The sequence below is a fragment of the Equus asinus genome, chromosome 23, assembly GCF_041296235.1.
Source record: "Equus asinus isolate D_3611 breed Donkey chromosome 23, EquAss-T2T_v2, whole genome shotgun sequence".
Taxonomy (NCBI): Eukaryota; Metazoa; Chordata; class Mammalia; order Perissodactyla; family Equidae; genus Equus; species Equus asinus.
The window spans coordinates 66,801,317-66,818,343 of record NC_091812.1 but is presented as its reverse complement, the minus strand read 5'-3'; the positions used below and the strand labels follow the sequence as shown (position 1 = coordinate 66,818,343).

The following is a 17,027-nucleotide window of genomic DNA, read 5'->3' as shown; positions in this document are numbered from 1 at the left end:
ATGTTGAGAATCTTTTTTATGTGCTTATTTGCCATCTGGATATCTTCTTTGGTGAAATGTCTTTTCAAATCTTTTGCCCATTTAAAAAATTGATTTCCTTTTTTTTAAATTGTTTTGAAAGTTCTTCGTATATTCTGTATAAAAGCCTATCATCAGATATTTGATTTACAAATATTTTGTATGTGGCTTGCTTCATAGTCTTAATAGTGTTAAGTGTTAATTCTCTTTCAAGGAGGAGTTCTTAATTTTTTTTTTTTTTAAAGATTTTTTTTTTTATTTTTTTCCTTTTTCTCCCCAAAGCCCCCTGATACATAGTTGCATATTCTTCGTTGTGGGTCCCTCTAGTTGTGGCATGTGGGACGCTGCCTCAGCGTGGTTTGATGAGCAGTGCCATGTCCGTGCCCAGGATTCGAACCAACGAAACACTGGGCTGCCTGCAGCGGAGCGCGCGAACTTAACCACTCGGCCACGGGGCCAGCCCCGAGGAGTTCTTAATTTTGAAGTCCAAGTTTCAATTTTTTCTCTGATGAATTGCAGTTTTGGTGGTGTGTTTAAGAAATCTTTGCCTAAACTAATGTCAAAAAGGTTTTCATATAGTCTTTCTTTTAGAAGTTTTATGATTTTTATTTTCTGTTTAGTTCTATAACCTATTTTAAGTAAATTTTTATATTTGATACCAGATCTGGATTTAAGTACATTTTTTTGCATACAAATACCCAGTTTTTCCAGCTCCATTTATTGCAAAGATAACCCTGTCTGTGCTGGATTATCTATATACCTTTGTGGTTAATCAATTGACCATATGTGAATGGGCCTCTATCTGGACTCTTGTTTCCCCTCCTCTCTCTGTCTGTCTTAATGCCAGTGCCACATAGTCTTGATTACTGTAGCTTTATAATAAGTCTAGAACTCAGCTGGTATAAAGCCTCCAACTTTTTTTCTTTTTCCAAGTTGTTTCAGTTATTCTAGATTCTTTACATTTCCATTGGATTTTAGAGTCATCCTGGCAATTTTCACAAAAAAAAGCCTCATGGGATTTTGTTTGGGATTGAGTTGAATCGATATCAATTTGCAGAGAACTTGCATGTAAATAGTACTATGTCATCCAATACCTGAGCACAGTGGAGCTCTCTATTTGTGTGGGACTTCTTTCAGTTTTGTCAGCATTGTTTTGTAGTTTTTAGCGTACAGGTGTTACACATCTCTTGTCAGATTTATCTTCTGTATTTCATATTTCTGAAGCTATTTAAATTAAGCTGTTTGTAAATTTTAATTTTTAATTGTTTGTGGATAGTAAATAGAAATACAATTAATTTATGTGTAGTGATCTTATATCTGGTAATCTTGCAAAACTTACTTCTTAGTCCTAGTAGCTTTTTGTAGATTCTATAGGATTTTCTACATAAATGATCGTGTTGTTTGTGAATAAGTAGAGTTTTAGTTCTGTCTTTCCAGTCAGTATATCTTTACTCTCCCGTTCTTGCCTCACTGCCCTGGCGAGAACATGCAATGCATGGGTGAATTTAAATGGTGAGAGTGGACGTCCTATCCTTGATCCCAGTTTTAGGCGGCGTGCTTTCCTCCTAAGTATAAATTTTTATAGCTGCCGTTTATCAGCTTGACAGACTTCTAGTCCTTGTTTGATGAGAGTTTGTTTTAGGAATGGGTGTTGGATTTTGTCAAATGCTTTTTGGGTATCTTTTGAAATGATTCTATGTGTTTTTCTTTTTTAGTCTTCTAATATGGTGAATTACATTGATTTTTTTTTTATTGTTAAACCAGCCTTGTATTTCTGTTAATACAATGCACTGACCTTATTCAGATTTTACCAGTTTTACTTTGACTCTTTCATGTGTATGTTGATTTAGTTCTATGAAATTTTGTCCCTTGTAGGTTCAGGTAACTACCACCATATTCAAAGATATAGAACAGTTCATCACAAGGATCCCTTGGGCTCCCCTTTTATAGCCACAGCCAGCTGCCTTCCTTCTCCCCTCTCTCCCCTCTGGAAACCACTAATCTGTTCTCTGTCTCTATTATTTTGTCATTTCAAGAATGTTATATAAAAGAAATCATGTTACCTTTTGGGATTGCCTTTTCTCATTCAGCGTAATTCTCTTGAGATCTGTCCAAACTGTTGCATGTATCAATACTTTATTCCTTTTACTGCTGAGTAGTGTTCCATGATATGAATGTACCACAGTCTGTTAAACTGTGCACCCGCTGAAGGACATTTGGGTTGTTTACGGTTTGGGGCTATCATAAATACAGCTGCTGTGGACATTTGTGTACAGATTTTTGTATAAACATAAGGTTTTCATTTCTGGGATACATGCCCAAGAGTGCAGTTGCTGGGTCATATGATGAACACATGTTTAGTTTTGTAAAAAAAAGTGCCATACTCATTTCCCGAATGGCTATACCATTTTACATTCCCACCAGCAATGTTTGAGCGATCCAGTTTCTCTCATCCTTGCCAGCATTTGGTATTAGCACTGTCTTTTATTTTGGCTGTTCTGACAGATTTCTAGTGCTGTCTCCTTGGTTGGTAAGAGTAAGGCGTTTAGGGCAAGCAGTTCCTCTGGGAGAGATGAGTAGCTGAGCTTATCTGAGTAGGTGTACTGTTTCAAGGCCTTACTCGTCTTGGAAAAGAAACTGGTGTCCTCCTGTGGGTAGGTAAAGAGCATGAGGCCTGTTCACGGGTGGTTATTGCTGTCATTTCGCGAGGTCTTCATGGCATGTCCTTGGCACCATTGCTCATTCTCCTCAGATGCTCTCTATCCCTCAGAGTGGTTGGCATGTGTGAGTGTGTGAGAAGATCTGATCTGACCACCGAGTGGTCCTGGCAAAGATCTAACATGTGGTGAGAGGCAAGGGAGAGTCTCCTCCTGGGTTGGCTCATGTGGATGGTCTGGCAGGTGGGGGCCCATGGACTCAGGTCCAGGGTGTCTATTTGAGTGTTTCTAGACACTGAAGTTTAAGAGGGTCAACCCTTGGCAGTTCATCTCAGCTGGGGGGGCCCCATTAAAGGTGGTTGGCCCCAGGAGTAATGCATAGCATATGTGTCATTACTTAGAGTTGTTTATTTTAGGTAGACTCTACCTTTTTAGGTAGAGTTTACTTACATGAAACGCAAAATCTTGTGTACTAGTCTATGAGTTCAAACAATGCATACCCCTCTACAGCCCAAACTTTATCAAAATATAGATCATTACTGTCATCGCAGTTCCCTTGTGGCCCATCCCAGCAAACCCTGTACCTATCCCTCAGAGGTCCCACTGGTCTGATTTTACTTCTCTGTAGATTAGTTTTGCCTGCTGTATAATTTTGCATCAATGGAATCATATAATATGTACTCTTTTGAGTAAGTCTTCTTTCACTCAGTATAAAGTTTTTGGGCTTCATCTATGTTGCACGCATCAGTAGTCTGTTTCTTTTTAATGCCAAGTAGCATCTCATCATGTGAATATACAACATATGTATGGATAACATATGTTATCCATTCTCCTTGGTAGACATCTTCAGGGCTTCCAGTTTTTAGTTATTTTGAAAAAGCTGCTATTAACATTCTATGCTAGGTTTTTTGTTTGTTTGTTTGTTTTACTAAACCTAAGTTTTCATTTCCTTTGGATAAATACCTAGGGTATATGCTGGATATTTTAGTTTCCTGGGGTTGCTATAACAAATTACCACAGACTGAGAGGCTTACAACAACACAAACGTATACTCTCGACAGTTCAGAAACCAGAAGTCCAAAATCACCCTGTCAGCAGGGTTTGTTCCTTCTTGAGGTTCTGAGAGAGAATCCGTTCCTTGCCTCTCTCCCAGCTTCTGGTGGTTGCTGGCGATCCTTAACGTTCCTTGGCTTGTAGCTGCGTCACTCCAGTCTCTGCCTCCGTGGTCCCAGAGCCTTCTTCCTTCTGTGTGTCTCTGTATCCAAACCTCCTTCTCCTTGTAAGGACACCAGTCATTGGAGTAAGGCTCACCTAATCCCCTATGAACTCAACTTAACTTGTTTCCATCTGCAAAGACAGTTTGAAAATAAGGCCACATTCACATGTTCAAGGTAGACATGAATTTGGGTGGGATACTATTCAATCCAGTACACTGGGTCTTAGAGTAACTGTGCAGTTTTATGAGAAGTGACCAGACCTTTTCCAAAGTGGTCGTACCATTTTTCACTTCCATGAACAACATATGGGAATTCCTATTGCCTCACATCCTCCTCGACAGTTTTCGTTTTGTCTCTGGTGATGGATGTGTAGTGGTATTTCATGGGGTTTTAAGTTCCATTTCCCTGATGGTTAATGATGTTGAGCACGTTCTATGTACTTTTTGATCATTCATATATATCATATTCCTTACTTTGTGAAGTATCCAAATCTTTTTCCAAGTTTTTATTCATTGTTTTTCTTTTTATTGTTGAATTCTGTGAGTTCTTTATTAATCCTGGATACCAGTGCTTTGTCATGTGTACATTTTGGAAATATTTTTCTCTGTCTGAAACTTTCTGTTCATTTTTTTTAACAATAGCTTTTGATGAGCAGATGTTTAATTTTGAGGAAGTCTCAACTTTTCTCTCTCTTTAAATTTTTATTGTCATGAAGATAATCTATATTTTCTTCAAATGCTATTTAATTTGAGCCTTTACGTTTAAGTCTATGATCTGTCTTGAATTAGCTTTTGTGCGTAGTGTGAGGCAGGGATCACAGTTTATTTTTCTTTTTCATGTGGATACCCAGTGGCTCCGGCACCGTTTGTTGAAAAGTCTTGCTTTTTCCTCATTGGATCACTTTGTTGAAAATCCAGTGACTGGCTAAGTGTGAGTCTGGTGTACACTCTCTGTTCTGTTCCTTCATATGTCTATCCTTAAACCAAACCACACCGTCTGTGTTCCTGTAGGACCATAGGAAGTCTTGAAGTCAGGTAATGTAATTCCTTTCCCTTTGTTTTTCTTTTTCAAGATTGCTTTCAATAGTCTAGATCCTCTGTATTTCCACTTAAATTTTAGGATCAGCTTCTCATAAAAAAAAGAAGGAAAAACCTGAATTATGTTTATTATTGACATTTCAGTGTATCCACAGATAACTTGAGGGAGAAATTATATCTTACCAATATCAAGTCTTACAACCTGCTACCTAGATCTTTTAAAATTCTTCTCAGCAAAATAAAAATCCGTGAGATGCTTAGGAGGAAATTTATAGCCTTATGTGCTTATATTAGAAAAGAAGAAAGGTCTGTGATCAGTGACTTAAGCTTTTACCTTAAGAAGCTAGAAAAAGAAGAGCAAAGTAAATGCAAAGTGAGTAAAAGGAAGAGAATAATGAAATTAAGAGCAGAAATCAATGAAATGTAACACAGATTAACAACAGGAAAATTTGCAAAGCCAAATATAGATTCTCTGAAAAGATCAACAGAATTATCTATCACTAGGTAGATGAACCGAGAAGAAAAGAAAGAAGACATGAGTAATCAATTCAGGAATGAAAGGGACATTATCAGTACATATCCTTCATCCTTTAAAAGGATAATAAAGTTTGGGGCTGGCCCCGTGGCCGAGTGGTTAAGTTCACGCGCTCCACTGCAGGCAGCCCAGTGTTTCGTTGATTCGAATCCTGGGCGCGGACAGGGCACTGCTCATCAAACCACACTGAGGCAGCGTCCCACATGCCACAACTGGAAGGACCCGCAACGAAGAATATACAACTATGTGCTGGGGGGCTTTGGGGAGAAAAAAGGGAAAAAAGAAATCTAAAAAAAAAAAAAGGATAATAAAGTCTGAACAAGTTGGTACTAACAAGTTTAACATCTTAAATGAAAGGGATAAATTCCTTGAAAAATACTACTAACATGGGATGGAGCAAAATCTGAGTAATGCTACGTTTATTAAAGTAATTAAGTTGGTAGTGGAGCCAGGAACCTTCACATGTGATAAAAATATTCCAGATTGTATCCAACCACGTTTAAAAAGAATTATATCCCTTGACCAGGTGGAATTGATTGACAGATGCAAGGCTCAACGTTAGAGAATCTGTTCTAGAGAATGCTAGTCAATCATGTTTCTGTACATCTAATAAGACAGAAGCTGTCTCACCAGCTCTCCTCCTTTCCTTCTGAGTCCTCACCAAAATCACCTTTAACTAAATCCGTATTTCTAGCAACAGTCCCTTCTTGTCAATCTCGGCTTTTTCTAGCATGTACCTCATAACTTCTGGCCTCTACTATCAGCTAGTTCCAAAGCTACTTCCACAATTTTAGGTATCTGTTACACTGCACCCCACTTCTCAGTACCAAAATCAGTATTATATTTATCCAGAGTAAAAGAACCAATAGGATATGTGTGTGCGTATGTGTGCATACATACAGGCAGTGAGATATTATAAGGAATTGCCTCACACAATTATGGAGGCTGAGAAGCCCCGAGATCCACAGTCAGAAAGATGAGGACCCAGAACAGCCAGTAGTGTAGTGCCAGTCCAAAAGCCAGCAGGCTCAACACCCAGGAAGAACTGCTGTTTGAGTGCAAAAGCAAAAAAAACAGAAAGCAGCCCCTTGCCACGTCCCAGCTGGAAGGCAGTCGGGCTGGGGGAATTCCCTCCTGTTTGGCAGAGGATCCGTCTTCCTTCTATTCAGACCTTCAGCTGATGGGATGAGGGCCACCCACGTTAGGGAGGGCCGTCTGCGTATTCAGTCTCTCTGTTTAAATGTTAAAGTCACCCAAAAACACCCTCACAGAAACACCCAGAATTGTGTTTGATTAAATGGGCAACCTGTGGCCAGCCAAGTCGACCCATAAGATTAACCATCACATATGCTAACATTTCTTTTATATTGTCATAAAATCGTGGAGATGATATATTATTAAAGTTGTCTAATTTCCAAGGATTTATGCTGATTAATGTTGAAAATGTCTCCCTTTTACATTTATGGACCAAGTCTTAAAATTCTTTAAATTGTTTAAAAGCAGTGAATGCCCAGGGTTCTTTCGTCTCTTGCAGTCTGGTGTCTAAGGCCGTCCACCTGACCCACAGCTATGCTTCTGTACGCACACCTGCAGTGCAGGAGGGGAGTTTCTGTAAGGAGCCATCAGGCATTGAGTTTTTTCTTTTGGAAAATTTTGAGTTCATGTACAATTGTTGAAGAACTTTTTGATTTGAAAAAATAAATCAGTACAAGAGCAGTTGTAGATTTTAAGAGTTTATAAACTGATTGATTTTCTTCTACATCCTAGAAATTTTTATAATTGACTAAAAAGCATTATGGTAAAATTTTATTTCTATTTCTGCTTTTATTCCAGAACTTCTGGATGTTTGAAACCATGTTGAATTTTAGTTTCCCCAAGCGGATGTTGCAATTCTAAATCACTTTCAGTTAAAATTTGCCACATTGCTAGATGGGCACAAAAATTAGGCTGAGTGAACATTCTTATTAGAGGCTGTGGTTCCCATAGGCCGACATTAACTGTATTTAAACCAGTCATCAGTGAACACAGAAGACACACAGCAGGCTCCCTCTCCCTCTGAAAGGCACACCTGTAATAAGGTGCAGGTTACACTGGCCTTGGGCTTTATGCCCTAGTGGGCGTATAACAAGCCAAGGAGAAGGCAGCGGCCGCTTTACTCTTCCCATCGAGTCACAGACAAGTGGACAGTAGCTCGTGCTGCAAGCTCTGCTGTCAGAACTCTAGAATTAGAACAGAGTATTTACTGGAAACTGCTGGCCAGAAATGTACACACCTGCCGTGAGCTTCCATACTGTGGGCAGCCCAGCTTAATAAGATAAACATGTGGACGGCTCAGCTGAACTAGAGCATATTTGTGATGAGAGGTCAGCCATGGTGGGACCCCTGATGGCCCGAACTGTGTACCAAGACTGAAAGGATGTCCACTTTCACATCTGGAAGTCCAGTGGGGTCAGCACTTGTGAGTGATTCCCAAGACCATTTCACAGGAGGCTCTAGGTCTATCAACATGCACACACACAGAACGAAGTTCATGGGGTAGTTTGCTGAGGAGGAAAGGAAGGGGTTTCATGGTGGTTACTATCAGTACTGAAAGCTGGCATCTCAGACAGATGGACTGAGTCAGTGCTGTCGATCAGGTTTTGGGAAACATTTTCTGTCAAGGGCCAGACAGTAGGTATTTTAGGCTTTGTGGCCTTTATGCCCTTTGCCTCAACTGCTCAGCTTTGCTGTTGTCTGTGAAAGCTGCCATAGGAACTGCCCAAAGAATGAGTGTGGCTGTGGTCCACAGACCTTTATTACGAAACGCCTGGTGGGCAGTAGTTTGCTGAGCCCTGTTGTATATGGTTCATAAAATACGTCTCATTTTTGGTTGGCAAAGAAAGAGTCAGGTAGGTCTGGAAAGGCATGGTATGTGGAGTTTGTTTAAGGTTCATGATGTTTTTCTTCAGCTTCAGGTAGATAGAACTTGTGTAATGGGGCAGGGCGTGCAAATTTGACATCTCCTAGGCAAGGTGGTAGATGGAAATTTTTCCTTTTACAACAATTTGTAGAAAACTGAGAAAAGCAGATAGGAGATTGACTGAGATCATCAGAACCCTTTAAAGGCTTGCAGGCCTAGACCGTGTCTCTGTGTTTCACTGCGGAGGCCCCACTTCCTGACAGAGAGCCCAGCACATGGTCCTCTCGAGATCCTTGTTTAGGATGGAGGACACAGCGCTTCATTTCCTGCGTGGGTCTTGGACCTCTCCTTTATATGCCTCACCCGTGGCGCCTCTGGGTTGAGTGACTCCCTGTAGTGACCCCATCCTTTCTGTAGGAAAAGTCACTAAAAGAAATGTGTAATAAGTCATCTAGTTTAACTTTCAGTGAAGCATGTATTTGTGGATATTGTTTACCTCAGTGTTAATGACTGGCTGGTGAACAGGGGGAAACGTGTAGCTCCAAAGGCAGCAGTTTATAGGGCTGGAGTTGCCTGGGATGCTTTCTTGAAGCTGTTTTAGTTGGGCTGATATTTAGAGGCAGCTTGCCATGTGGGTTTTCTGTGTGGCAACAGGAGGTGCGTTAATGTGTCACCGTGGGCTGAAGGTAGGTCTGGAAAGGAAGTCTTTGTTGTGTGAACATCTGAGGAATGACTGCTGGGCGAGTGTTACCGTCCACAAGGTACCTGTGCTGACTCTGACCAAGATTTTCTCTCCAGCAGAACCAGAGGCAGAATTCCGGCCCTGTCTCTCCTGCCCGGTGGCCTTTTCCAGTCCGCACTTCCTCACACGATATGTGCTGTGCGGTCACCCCCCGCAGGTCTTCCCAAGCTCATCTGCAGGAAGCCACTTGCCACTACAAGCTCCTCGCTGCTCCAGTGGAATAGCAGAAGATGGAGAGACAGAAGGCTCTGGCACCATGTTCGGGAGTCTGCAGCTCAGCGGGACTTCGAGGGCATTCTTCAGCCCATCTCAAGGTCAGCCAGTAGACTGGGTGGACGGCAACAGAGGTGGAGTAATAGATCATGACCCGACCCAGGGGATGAGCTCTCAGGAGGCAGACGCCACGTTCACGGGGACAGACATCTCGGGATCTGGAGCAGTCATATGTGGAAAATACAGACCAGGACATAGCACAAAGTCAAGCCTCTTTGGTCTCCAGAAGCATCATGTGTGCCCCGAATGTGGCAGAGGCTTCTGCCAGAGGTCAGACCTCGTCAAGCACCAGAGGACGCACTCTGGGGAGAAGCCTTATAGTTGTATAGAGTGTGGGCGACGCTTTGGCCGGAAGTCCTCCCTCACCATCCACCAGAGGAAGCACTCCGGGGAGAAGCCTTACATGTGCAGGGAGTGTGGGCGACGCTTCAGGTACACGTCCTCACTCACGAACCACAGGAGGATACACTCCGGGGAGAGACCCTTTGTCTGTCAGGAGTGTGGGCGAGGCTTTCGTCAAAAGATTGCCCTCATCCTGCACCGGAGGACACACTTGGAGGAGAAGCCCTTCATATGTCCTGAGTGTGGGAGAGGCTTCTGCCAGAAGGCATCGCTCCTCCAACACCAGAGCTCGCATTCGGGTGAGAGGCCCTTCCTGTGCCTTGAGTGTGGTCGTGGTTTCAGGCAGCAGTCGCTGCTCCTCAGTCACCAGGTCACACACTCAGGGGAGAAGCCTTATGTCTGTGCTGACTGTGGGCATGGCTTTCGCCAGAAGGTCACCCTCATCAGACACCAGAGGACGCACACCGGAGAGAAGCCTTACCTGTGCCCTGAGTGTGGGCGTGGCTTTAGCCAGAAGGTCTCCCTCATGGGACACCAGAGGACGCACACAGGGGAGAAGCCTTACGTGTGCCCCGAGTGTGGGCGTGGCTTTGGTCAGAAGGTCACGCTCATCAGGCACCAGAGGACACACACAGGGGAGAAGCCGTACCTGTGCCCTGAGTGTGGGCGCACCTTTGGCTTCAAGTCACTCCTCACTAGACACCAGAGGACACACTCAGGGGAGGTGGCTGATGTGTACGGAATGTGTGAGCAAGGACTGGGCCAGAAGTCCAACCTCACCTCTGACCAGAGGACACACTCTGAGGAGAAGCCGTGTGTGTGTGGTGTGTGTGGGCGTGGCTTTGGCTTCAAGTCAGCTCTCATCAGACACCAGCGGACCCATTCGGGAGAGAAGCCGTATGTGTGCAGGGAGTGTGGTCGTGGCTTTAGCCAGAAGTCTCACCTCCATAGACATAGGAAGACCAAGTCTGGCCATCACCTCCTGCCGCAAGAGCTGTTCTCCTGACCTTTCCTTTCCCCTTGAGTGTGAATATGGCAGAAATCACTGGGAAGTGTTCTGCTTTCCCGAAATGGAATGGAGGGAAAAAATGGTGCTTTCTTTCCGTGTTCATAAGATAGTCGGTTTATGGTTTACTTTCTAAGCAGCAGTCCTCTCTGTGTTTTATGGCCTTTTGTTTTAATAAACTGCTTCTTTACAAAGTTGCACACATAGCTATGTTGCTCATTCACTCATCTGTCAAAAACCCCAAGGTATTCAGCTTCTTGGGAACCATGGGAGAGTCACTGTGTTTTGTTCTGGACACTGGTCCTGCCTGAGGGGAGAACGAGATTATAATAGTCTTCATTCTTAGCCCTTCTTAAGTCCTCCAACAGCCATGTGATATCCCCAAGCCACACACTCAGCTACCCCAACAGCAGATTGAGGGGTACCTGTTAGTACTCATGCCTGCAGCCCTGGGCCTCTCCCTTTAGCTCTGCATACTTGCCAGCGATCCAACCTGAGGACTCAGGGCCTTCAACCACAACCCTCCCCAGTCCTCCAGTCAGGGGCTCAGGATCTGGAGCACCTGCCTTTACAACCAGGCCAAGGCGCTGTCCCTTTAGCCATTGCCCTTTGCTCTTTCTAATCCCCAGAGCACAAATGTCCTAGAGCCTAACAAATGTCCTGTCCAAGACTGTCCATGTCCCCTTGCCTTGGTCAATGAATGGCCACTACAAGGTCATTTTCCCAAGGCTTAGAGGCTTTGCTGGCTTAAAATCTAGAGGCAATAGAAGATTCATAAGATTGAGTAAACAAAAGTTTAAAAACTTTTGCATGGCAAAAAATACCATAAGTAATATCAAAAGACAAATGACTAGAAGAAAAGTGTGTCAACATATAAATCAACGTATTTCACAGATAAAGGGTTAATATCCTCATTTTATAAGAAGTTTTAAAGATCAAAGAGAAAAGACCAGAAATCCTATAGAAAAGTGGACAAAAGAAATGATCAGTTTACCAAAAGAAGTATACACAAATAAGATGTTTAACTTCAGTCATGATAAGAGAACTACAGGTTACAACTATAGTGAGGTACCATTTCTCACCCATCAGCTAGGCAAAAATTCGAAAGTGTGACAGTCCTCAGTATTGTTGAGGCTGTGGGGGAACAGGCACTTTAATACTATGTCAGTAGCAATGCAGAATGGTATAAGCCTTATTGAGAATTTGGCGATAATAATGAATGTAGTGTTTGATTATATATCCTCAGTCTTGGCAGAGTTTATTTTTATATGTGTGTGTTAGAAGTACAAACAAATCCTAAACTCTCATAGGTTTTTTTCTTGTAGCAATATGATGAAGCAATTCTGAAACTATTTTTGATGCATTATAGGATTGAGTACATGAGTACATGTGTCTTTGTTGTTGGGAGCCAAGGTTCTCACTGTGGAAGGAAAGTCATACGATTGTGGAATGGGACAAAGCAAGGAAGAATTCTGTGAGCATGGGCTGGAATCAGAAGTATTGGTGTGAACTTAAGATTCCTAAGATTTGTATGTGTGTGTCTGTACATGTTTATGTGCACATGCATATTTGTGTGCATGTGCATATGTATTTGTGTGTATGTGTTGATACATATATGTTTTCTACCTTTGTCTGCTGAAAAGACCAAGAAGCAAGGATACTCCAGTAGCAGTGAGTATATCTAGTGTCCAGATTTTAGTCTCTAGCGCCATTTTCCATTTGTGGGAACCATAGCTTCTTGGATTAATGGCCACTGCCAGGGTTAGGGCAGGGTAGGTATGAGGTGATCCCAGAATATCTTGTAATGCCAGAAAGTAAGGAAGTGTTAAAAAACATGGTGGAGCATGACTCTAGGATACAGCCAGTTTGAAGGGTTTCTCACCTACCGGCCAAGTCTGAGACAATTTGAGCACCAAACTGAGTACACTAATGACTTATAAACCATTGGGGGAAAAAAGAGAGAAACTTATGCGTCTATAACAATAATAAATACATAAATATATGAAGTCTGTTGCTTACACTAGAATGCCAAGGGCCAACTAGTAGCTTCATTTTTCCTCCTAATATTAACATCTTATGTAATCATCGTACATTTATCAAAGCTAAGAAATTAACATTGAAAGAACACTATTAAGCACTACAGACTGTGTTTGGGTTTTCCACTCTTGTCCGTTTTCGGATCTAGGATCCAATTTAGGATCCCACATTGCATTTAGTCAGCCTGTCTCTTTATAGTCTCCTCTAATCTGTGACACTGTCTCAGTTTTTCTTTCTCTTTCATGACCTTGACCCTTGAAGAGAGCTGGCCTTCAAGTATTTTATAGAATGTATTTCATTCTTCAGGTATTTTATAGAATATCCCTAATTTGGGAACTGTCTGATGTTTTCTCATTATTAGACTTGCATTATGGACTTTTGGGAAGAATACCACAGAAGTGAACAGTCCTTATTGTATCATATCAAAGGGTACATGATACCAATGTGACTTATTCCTGGTGATGTTAACCTTGATCATTTGGTAAAGGTGGTGCCTGTCAGGATTCTCCACTGTAAACATACCATTTTTCTCTTTCCATACACTATTTTTTTTTCTGCTTTATCTCCCCAACCCCCCCCCCCCCCAGCCCCGTACACAGTTGTATATCTTAGTTGCAGATCCTTCTAGTTGGGGGATGTGGGATGCTGCCTCAACGTGGCCTGACAAGCAGTGCCATGTCTGCGCCCAGGATCCGAACCCTAGGCCGCCGCAGCGGAGTGCGCGAACTTAACCACTTGGCCATGGAGCTGGCCCCCCATACACTATTTGTTAGAAGTAATCTTAAAGTCCACCCCATATTCCAAGGAAATGGAATTAGATCTATCTCCTGGAGAATGGACCTTGGGAATAGGGGAACAACATAGTGATGGTGCTTCTTACATGCCCCTACCCGACAGAAGAAAGTGACCCAGCATTTCCCAGCTCCCAAATTAGCAAAAGACAGCCCAGGTGGGTTCATTCCTCCCTGGATGGCAGGGAACTCCTGCTGACGACACCAGGTGAGCTCAGCAATGCCAGCAGCTGGGATCAGTTAGGGCCCCTGCTAACAGTGGTGGGGGGAAGTGCTTTCTTTTCTCACAGGGCTGTCTCCCCTCTCCTCACCTAGAGATACCAGGCAGTTTGGCGACACCAGCCAGGAGGATCCTGCCACAGGAATACCTGTCCCAGGAAATGCTCTTTATCTCCATAGACCTGAGACTCCCCACCTAGAAGGAAGGTACCTAGCAGCCAGGTGATGCCAGCAAGGGCATCCCCCCTAAACTGCCCAGCCCAGGAAGAGACTCCCCTCCCTTACTGACAGATGCCATGTGGCCAGGAGGCACTGGAGGTGGGGATCTTGACACCTCAGCAGCTCGACCTGTGAAGCTTTTTGTTCTCTTTTGGACCAGAGCATCATTTCCCCTGCCTAGAGACACCAAGCATCCTGCTTTAGGGAAGCTCCTTCACATTCTCCAACACCAGCAAGGAAAAGTGAGAGCAATAGTGGTATAAAATAAGCCAAGCAGACCTAAATAGCATCGCAAGAGCTCTGAAAATTACATTGTCATTGGAACAAACACAGCCCACCAAAGTAGGCTAGGATCTGGGAGCTAACCTAAAAACAGGGTGACAGCCTGCTAAAATGAAATATTTAAATAGGATCCTGAGTCTCTCAACATAAGATCTAAATGTGTGGGATACGATAAACAATTACCTGTCATACCAAGTACCAGGAACCACAACTTAAATGAGAAAAAGACAATCACCTGACACCAACACTGAGATGAATATGACATTGGAATTATCTGACAGGGACATTAAAGCAGCCATCATTAAAAAAATGCTTGAAACAATTACAAGTTCTCTTGAAACAAATGAAAAAGTATAAAATCTCAGCAAAACATAGAAGTTATATCAAAAATCAAGTGGAAATTATAGAATTAAGAAATTTAAAAACTCACTGCATGGGCTCAATGGTAGAGTTGATATGACAGAAAATGGAATCAGAGAATTTGAGGACAGATTAATAGAATTTAGCAAATCTAAACAGAGAGAAAATAGACTGAGAAAAAAAAACAACAAGAATCTCTGGGACAAGAACAAAAAAGCTAACATTTGTTTCATCAGAGTCCCAGAAAGAGAAAAGAAGTAGGACTGAAAAAGTATTTGAAGAAATAATGGCTGAAAACTTTCCATATTTGGCAAGAGACATAAATGTGCAGATTCAAGAAGCCAAACGAATACTAAACAAAATAAACCCTAAGAAATCCACACTAAGCCATCATAATTAAAATTCTAAAAACTAAAACTAAGAAAAAAATCTTGAAAGCAGCCAGAGAGAAATGAGTCATTACCTATAGGAGGACACCAATTCAAATGACAGTAGATTCCTTATATGAAACTGGAGATCACAAGGAGGTAACACGTTTTCTTCAAGTGCTGAAAGAAAAGATCATCAACTGCAGAATGAATATCTGGCAAAGCTATCCTTCAGAAATGAAGGCACAGTGAACACATTCTCAAGTGAAGGAAAGCCAAAAGGATTTGTTGCTAGCCGACCTACCCTTATGTAAAGGAAGTTCTTCAAATGGAAGAAATGATAAAGAATACTGGAGCATCAGGAAGGGGGAAAAAACAGTGAAAAGAACACAAATATGAGTGTATACAATAGGCTGTTCTTCTACCCACAAGTGTTTCAAATGACATGTGATGACTGGAGCAAAAGTTAGAATACCTTCTGGTACTCTAGACAATGATATTTAAAAGTGGGAAAGGGATGGTGGGCGGAGCAAAATGGCGGGGTGAGCTGACCCGGGATTCTCTCCCCTCCAAAATACAACAAAAGATTGGAAGAACTGAATTTCAGAGAATAAACATAATGCCAGCTCATTACAGACCTACAATACCAAGAAGGCGGAGATCATAAACCTTGCTTACACCCTCGGAGGCGCTGGAACGGTAGAGAGGACATCACTCCCTCCCCTAGAGTCTGCGATCGCTGCGGCGCGGGTCGGGAAGGAGCGGGGGAGGGGCCGCGCGACCGGGGATCATCCAGGACTCCTGCCACTGATTCAGTGGAGGCCCGCTGATGGGGGGAAAGCTGCCGTCTGCGGGGACCCCATAAATCAAGGGCCTTGGGAGACCGGAGAACAGAACTGATCTGAACCCAGACCGTCGAGTGTGAGTAACAGCCCCTCCGCCCGGCAAAGCCAGTGGGCGCAGCCATCTTGCCCCAAGGCGGAGAGCGGCAAGGCGGAGAGCTAACACGCCGCTCTCGACCCCCATCTAGTGGCGACAGGTTGTAACTGCAACTGAATTCTACCACCATGAGAAAAAAACCGCTCCTCTACCATCCAGCAATTTATAAAAGCCCCAGACCAGAAGGAAAACAATAAAAACACAGAATTAAGTCCTGAGGACTTGGAAGTAGGTAAACTAAGTGATAATGAATTCAGAGCAGCTATAATAAAAAAACTCAATGAGGTAGAGAGAAAGATAGAGAAACAAGCCAAGTTCTGGAGTTACTTCACAAAAGAGATTGAAATCATAAAGAAGAATCAAACAGAATTACTTGAGATGAAAAACACAATGGACCAGATAAAACAGAATACGGATTCCCTGAATGCCCGTGTAGACAACATTGAGGAGCAAATTAGCATAATCAAGGACAGACAGGCTGAATGGCGCCAGACAGAGGAAGAAAGAGAACTAAGAATTTAAAAAAATGAGGAAAATCTCCGAGAGATAATGGATTCAATGAGGAGTAAGAACATAAGGATCATAGGAATTCCCGAGAATATGGAAAAGGAAAATGGAGCAGAAAGTGTGCTTAATGAAATTATTGAAGAGAACTTCCCAAATCTAGGGCTCAACGGAGAAATGTGTGCAGAGGAGGGTTTTAGATCTCCTAGATTTGTCAGTGTAAAAAGACTCACCGCAAGGCACATAATAGTAAAGTTGGCAAATAGGAATGATAAGGAGAGAATACTCAGGGAAGTAAGGAAAAAAAAAGAGAATAACCTATAAAGGAGCCCCTATCAGACTGTCAGCAGATTTCTCTACAGAAACCCTACAAGCTACGAGAGAATGGAGTGATATATTCAAAGCTTTAAAGGATAAAAACCTTCAGCCAAGAATACTCTATCCAGCAAGAATTTCCTTCAGATATGAGGGAGAAATTAAATCTTTTCCAGACAAACAAAAGTTAAGGGAATTTGTAACTAAAAGCCCCCCATTACAAGAAATCCTCAAGAAGGCTCTCATACTTGAAAAAAGAAAAAAGGG

The 17,027-nt window shown here is 42.6% G+C and overlaps 1 protein-coding gene across 19 annotated transcripts in view; it reads left to right on the top strand.

Moving 5' to 3' along the window:
• ZNF169 (zinc finger protein 169) overlaps positions 1–11,956 on the top strand; it is a 124,658-nt gene extending 112,702 nt beyond the window's left edge. For 8 of the 19 annotated variants that reach the window (XM_070496028.1, XM_070496020.1, XM_070496021.1 and 5 more), the window contains one exon: positions 9,165–11,956. In XM_070496028.1, coding sequence (XP_070352129.1) covers positions 9,362–10,726 — 1,365 coding nt within the window. In that variant the 5' untranslated portion in view covers positions 9,165–9,361 and the 3' untranslated portion in view covers positions 10,727–11,956. Of the gene's footprint in view, positions 1–9,161 lie in introns of all 19 variants that reach the window. The other 11 variants (XM_044756970.2, XM_044756968.2, XM_070496017.1 and 8 more) reach the window with 2 other exon arrangements.
• Positions 11,957–17,027: the final 5,071 nt, after the last annotated feature.